The sequence below is a fragment of the Gouania willdenowi genome, chromosome 12 (genome assembly GCF_900634775.1).
Source record: "Gouania willdenowi chromosome 12, fGouWil2.1, whole genome shotgun sequence".
Classification (NCBI taxonomy): Eukaryota; Metazoa; Chordata; class Actinopteri; order Blenniiformes; family Gobiesocidae; genus Gouania; species Gouania willdenowi.
Genome location: NC_041055.1, coordinates 18,875,935 through 18,882,772, shown reverse-complemented (window position 1 = coordinate 18,882,772; position 6,838 = coordinate 18,875,935). Strand labels below are relative to the sequence as shown.

The 6,838-nt window shown below is 40.5% G+C and overlaps 1 protein-coding gene across 1 annotated transcript; it reads right to left on the bottom strand.

Moving 5' to 3' along the window:
- Nucleotides 1-893: 893 nt before the first annotated feature.
- nrarpa (NOTCH regulated ankyrin repeat protein a) lies at nt 894-5,376 on the bottom strand. Its single transcript, XM_028463391.1, has 2 exons — nt 4,822-5,376; nt 894-4,617 (listed from the first exon to the last, which is right to left on the bottom strand). Exon 2 carries the CDS (start codon nt 4,248-4,250, stop codon nt 3,912-3,914), a length of 339 nt encoding a protein of 112 aa, XP_028319192.1. The 5' UTR covers nt 4,251-4,617; nt 4,822-5,376; the 3' UTR covers nt 894-3,911.
- Nucleotides 5,377-6,838: the final 1,462 nt, after the last annotated feature.

Here is a 6,838-nt window from a genome sequence, read left to right as displayed (position 1 = left end):
GCATAGTGAAGACACAACCTCAGGGAAACAGTTTTAAAGAAGCTCCGACTCAGTGACCCCACCACTACAGTGTGTGACTCCTGTTCAACTCAATACTTTTCACTCCCTACCCGACATACCTCTGTCTAACAGGTGCCAACATGACCGTACGTTACATGAGTGACAGAAAGTAGTTGTTTGTGTTGATACAGTTGGTTATAACATAGTGGGAGTGACACGTGATGCACAGACAGAGCCAGTCTCGTTCATTAGAGCAAAGAAGAGGGTGTGTTGGAAGGGTTGTTTTTTTAGTGTGTGTGGTGGGGTAACATAAAACCATCTCTCCCACTGCACACACAGGGGAGGGGACCCTTCTTTAAACCGAGCCTACCCACAATGCATTAGGCTCCTTTATCCCAGCAGTGAAAGGATGAGGCCAGATGAATGACAAAGGGAAAGAATGGGGATCTGGGTTGGGCCTGGCTTTGGAAAACCAGGCGGCAAGAGTGAGTGTGTGTGTGTGTGTGTGTGGGGTGGGGGGGGTCCCGAACCTAACTTTTCTGAGGAAGGCAGGAGGGAGGAAGAGGAGGGCGAGCAGTGTTGAAAGAAAATGCACATGAGTTGGAGGAACAGGAACCAAACACATGGCGGAGGCAGAGTTTTTTTTTTGAATTTAATGATTTCTTTACTTGCTTGTACACAAACGTACAAAAATAATACAGCACTCATTTCCACACATCATCAGTGTTACAAGCATTCAAAAAATAAAGCATACAAAATAAAAACATACACGAAAACGACACCATGGCAAAACAACCGTTTCATCTTGCTTGAAATGAAGCAAGACCAGAAACACAAGTTGGCCCAAAGAAGTCAGCATTTATTCTTATTCTTAGTCTTTCATTCCCTCTTTCTTTTTTTTTTTTTTTTTTTTGTTGTTGCATTTTTTTCCCAACCTTTTTTTTTTTTCTAGAAAAAACTCTTCTTCTGTCCACCAATGCGGCAGCTGGCTCCTTACGTCATAAATGTTATGACCCTGGTAAGCCAAATAACTGCACAAGTGTGCAATTTTTTAATCGTGTTACAATGATCTTACCATCAAATGTATTATTCCCCTTAAAAAAGTAAGACGGCACTTCAAAAAAAAAGTGCCCCAAGATATCATCATCATCATCATCAGCTTTGATATATATATATATATCCATATGTATATATACATACACCCAATCACAGAGATACACGCGTCTTCCATGGAAAAACATCACATTTTTCCACAAAGTTATACACACATTAGGACATTATCACCTGGAACATAGATTTATACAATAGTATTTTGTCATGTTTGTTTTTTTTTCTATTCAGAAATTTCTTTTAAATGTTGACACGTAGAAGCCAACTTTTCAACAACAGTCATCAGTGCAATATTCAAAGAAAAATAAAAAAGTTTAAAAAAAAAAAAAAAAAAAAAGAATTAAAAATCAAGTTTAAGACAAGCGATGCATATTTCATGTGTTGCCTGACAGCAGTCCAAGCCTTGATGTGGTGGAACTATTGTTATGGATAATTGTGGTTTATGTTCCAGGGAAGCATTTTCAGTCAGGACGACTGCTTTAACACAGGCGCCATGAGAAGCTCACGACATGAACACGCACACACGCACACTCACACCGTCTCAACAGCTTCTCATGAGGTGAACCAGTGCTGCTGTGAAGCTTCTGTTGGCCTTTTTTTTTTTTTTTTTCAAAAAAAAAAACACAAAAAACCAAAACACACACATTACCAAGAAAAAGAAACACAAGAAGCAGCATTGTTACAAATGTTAGGGTTGCCATGACTTTCCAAATGCGGCAGGCAAGCTCGTGAAACCAAATTTTTCCTTTTCTGTGACATCCTGCATCCTTTTTTGTTTTTTTAACGTCCAACAGTATTGGGGTCCTGCTCATCAGTAGTAGTTACTTATCCAAAGCCTTGGCTCCTGCAGTTACCCCCACAAGAACACTGGGGGCGCTCAAGGCTTTGTGTTTTTGTGCAATAAAAACTCCCTGCATTTAATAAGTCATGTGACACATTTCCATTTCATATGAAAAGAAAAGGATAACATAGGTTGACAGTTGCAGAAAAAAGGTGGAGGTTTAAAGGTCGATTCATCGGAGAAAGTGAGAAGCACAGACTTCCCCCCCCAGTGAGGGAATGTTGGTTTTGCGTGTCAGCACTGGTTTGGTAATAGTTTCAAAATAAAATGACAAAACTGTCCCGACTGAGGATGCGGGACATATGGTGTGTGTGTGTGTGTGTGTGTGTACATTCTGCATTGAAGTCCATGAGGCTTTACATCGCAGAAAACACACCGGCACGTGTATGTGTGTGTGATCGATAACAGGAGCATCTGTGATTCTCCTCACACTCAGAGAGCTGAGGCAATTTGAGAATACTTTACAGTCGAGGTAGCTGGGAAAAACCAAACAAAGTCATTTTTGAAGAAAAAAACCAAAAAAAAAAACCGGGAATGATGATGAGGTGGAGGTGATGGAGGAAGAGCTCCTGATGGAGGTCAACAGGTCATGACAGAGAGGAGATGTGAGGATATAAAGGGTGCTGGGATTAGAATGGCTAGATCCACCTCCACACAGGACAGTTTACACTTTTAAAAAGAGTCTGAAGCAGCTTAAGTCACCCAGGATATTCTCACACAGTTTTTTTTTTTTTTTTTTTTTTTAAAGAAGATCCACAACATAATTCAAAATGCATCTTCTCAATGTACCTTCATAAATACAAAAAAACCCAGCCTGCTTTCACAGTGATGACTAGGATGTTAATAAAATACTGAAAGGAGATTATAAAGTGAATTCCAAATGCCGGTTTTTTTTTTTTTTTTCTCTCTCTCTTTTTTTTGTCTCTTTCCTTTATACCAAGCAAAAGCAGCGGGTTTGTTTTATTTTATTTTGTCCTTAAGTCACACAATAGTGACCACTTGGCTAAAGTGATCGCACTGGCCTGAAAAAGTTGGACGCCAGCATGGCAAGAATCTGCTTGCAGAGCGCATTCAGCTGCAGTCTTTTCTTTTCCTTTACAAACAAGAAAACAAAGTAAAGCTATTGTGTACAGTACTTCACAACCACCCAAAAAAAAGTCAGGTTGTTATATAACAATGTGGAAAAAAAAAAATAAACCATGATGGATAGCCATAATGCCACTCTTTGAGCTTTTTTTTTTTTTTTAAAAAAAGGCATGAATCACTGTTTTGTTAAAGAAAATAAAGACCTCTCTCTTGATCACATCTTCCCTTTCAGATATTCCAGCATGTAGCCATTAAGCATCAAGTGCCTTGTTTTTTTTTTTTTTTTTTTTAATATAAAATAACTTATTAAAGGTTTACCAGAGCAATCATGCAGGACCAACAGGTCTAAACTGTTTATCTGTTGAATATGCTGGGAAACCATGGGAAACCATCTGCACTCTGGAGTCACACACACGCACACGCACACATACACACACACACACACACACACACACACATACACACACACACAGGTTTCGGATTGAACATCATGCACATTCAAGAGAAAAGCTTTAGTACCAACAAACCCGCTGAAATGGGTTTGTTACTGTTAGATGACGCATGTTCTGCTGCTGTATGTTTAGTGCTGGTTCCCTCCAGAGTGCAGGAAGGACCCTATAGTTGTTTGGTTTGCGAGGAGAGATTATTTCGCAGGTCTGCTTTATTTCCTTTAAAAAAAATAATTAAAAAAAAAAAAAAAAAAGTAATTTGGCACAACTATGTAAGTCTGTGATGACAGTTTAAATTGTTGCTTTCCTGTGCGGTTGCTGTGTTGCAGTGTCTTTACGTTTCACCTGTTGATTGCTTGTGACTGTGAGGTTTTTTTTCTTTTCTTTTTCTTTCTGCTTTAGGTTTACCTGCCCGCAGACACCGATCACCGTGCGCCAGAGGAGTACTTGGCCTTGGTAATGAGGTATAGAACAATATCTTGGTGGCCTCCGAAAGCTGCGATGTGTATAGCGCTCCACCCTTCCCTGTTCGCCAGTCTGATGTCAGCACCGAACTTCACCAGCAGTTTAACCAGCTCCAGGTTTCCGTCTATGACGGACTGATGCAGCGCAGTCTGCCCCTCCGGCCCGAACGAGTTGACGTTGAACTCGCAGTTTGTCATGTTCTGCAGTAAAGAGTGCAGCTCCTTGGTGTTGCCCTTCTTCACCGCCTCCTGGAAAACCCTCTGCGGCGCGGAGCAGGTCGACACATCCGCCTGGCTCATGGTGGCAGCTCTGGGAACGGGTGGTGGACGTGTAATCCTGCCTGATGATGGTGATCCTGGTCCCTGGTCTGGTAACAATGCCACAGTTACACTGGATTAAAACCGGGCCGGTGAGGCACTTCAAACGATGCGTAAATCCCAATTTAGGACAAGTGAGGAAATAACACACTTGGTGTGCAAAAAAAAAAAAAAAAAATGTTAATAATTGCGAGATCCTAAATCCCCTTAAAGGGTATTCTCAGGCGATCCAGAGTTCTGTGTGAACAGATCCCGTGTGTAGCGGGATCAGGGGATGGAGACGAGTCACTGGTTCAGTGTCTCCATTAACGATCCAACCCGTGCGTCGCAGCTCATGAGACCAGGCTGTCTACAAAACAAACACACAAAGATACATGTAATCCGCATGAATCCTAACCGACACAATGTTAGAGAGAAAGATCCCACATTCCGCCACATCTGTGAGCAGAGCCCAGCAGTGCGCACACGTTTACGCACGGATTCACTGCTTTGCGTTGCGCCATAAAATCGTGCCAGGAAACAAAGTGTGATCCATGCTGCTGACTAAACTTACCTGTGACAGATGGACGACGTGGTGATGATTGAAACCCACCGCGTTATTGGCCCCGGTCTGTGTCCTTCGTTGCGTTCCGTGCATGTGTGTCTGCGCTGCGCTCTGGGGGAATACTTTACGCGTCCTTTGGGCTGCTTTGCATGACAATACATCCCAAAGAATCAAACTGTGAAGGAATGGGCGGAGACCTGGGGAGGTTATAGGCTACCGGCTCGGTTAGAGGGAGGGACCAGGAGCCCCGTGTGAATTTGGAGGGTTTGGGGATGTGGGGAGGGAGGGAGGGAGAGAGAGAGAGAGAGAGAGAGAGAGAACTGATGCAGAAATATTAAACAGGCAGCCCGCAGCAATGATGATCTCTATATCCGATCTACTGTGAGCCCACCCCGGGAGGGAGACTAAACGCAGGAGCTCTGGAGATACTGAGGAACCATGATGGGATCCACTGGGATCCAGGGGTGACAAACTCATTTTAGTTCAGGGGCCAAATATGGAGCAGTTTGATCTCAAGTGGGCCACAGATTTTATGGGGGAATACGAGTAATTTCAACATTATTGCGCTCTAGTTTGCACTGTCACGTATACATAAAAATACAAATTATGTAAGAAACTGACCATATCCGCAAGTAAAAAGTGATAAATATCAATCCCATCAAGATCTTCACTTTAAAATCCCAAGATTTTCAGACCAATTTCTTTTTAATTAAGTGAAATATGCCATCATTTGAGGAAAATCAAAGGATTTTGTTTAACATTAAAAATGACTGCAATCATGTGAGATAAGCACCAGGAAAACTGTGAGCACCTGCACTTATTGTTGAGTGTCATTTACACAATGATTCATGATTTCTCTGTCTTTTTTACTTTCTCCTGCGGGCCGAATTAGATGCTCCAGAGGGCCGCATTTGGCCCCCGGGCCATGAGTTTGCCACGTGACGTTCTCTGCTGAAGTTGGATGCTGCTGGTTTCTGATTTTGCTGTGAAATATTCTGTTTGATGAACAATGCAAATACAAAAACTTGGACAGATTAATGCAATAGTGCGTGGGTGTGTGGCTTATGTGTCAAACTGAAGGCTCGCGGGCCAAGTTCGGTCCCCCAGATCATCTCGTCCGGCCCGCGGGAAGATTTTGTTCAAAGTAGAAATTACTGCAAAAACAGAACTTTTTTGTAAATCACCATATAAGTTGTAGATAATATACAATTGGGGTTGCACTGTTACATTATTTACAATTGTTGTTTTTTTTTGTAAAACTTTTGTAAAAATAATTATTGCTGTTATAAAGATAAAGACTTAACATAAGAATATACAACATACCTTTATATGCAGAAAGGACATTTAACAGGAATAATGAATAAATAATATTGCACATGATAACAGTATAGTAGCTACTCATACATATAAATAATTAGATAAGTGGGGGTTTAGCATTATATATTGGATAATATCACACACCGCTTTGCAACATCTTATCTTAAACAAATGTCTCCTTAAATCGCTGTATATATATATATATATATATATATATATATATATATATATATATATATATATAGTGGGGCAGGGCAATACATCGAGATTGAAGATATATGGAGTTTTCTATTTTGGTGATGTAGAAAATTACAATATCGCCTATGTTGATATATTTTAATGGCTTATTATGTGTCAAAATATAAAACATAGTTTGTTAATAAATGTGCCCGTGTAGCATTTTGAATCTGCAAATTTAACTCTGAAATGTCTTTCTGGTCAGACTTCATTTTATTCAAAGTGATCGAGGTTTGTATCGTATACGTCGCCATTTTGAGGACAAAATATCAAGATGTGAGTTTTGGTCTATATCACCCAGCCCTAATATGTATACACAACTACTGCTGTTTTTCATTTGTTGCTCACTATACCTGCCTTAAATACGCGATCAGGTTCTGACAAAAAATATTATTTTAGTAGCGCCACCAAGAAAAATCTGTTGATAAAAAAAAAAAATAATAATAATAATAATTAAAAAAAAATAACAGTA

What these genes read in the sequence shown, in the direction of transcription:
- nrarpa (XM_028463391.1), bottom strand. Translation starts at nt 4,250, where the DNA reads ATGAGCCAGGCGGATGTGTCGACCTGCTCCGCGCCGCAGAGGGTTTTC.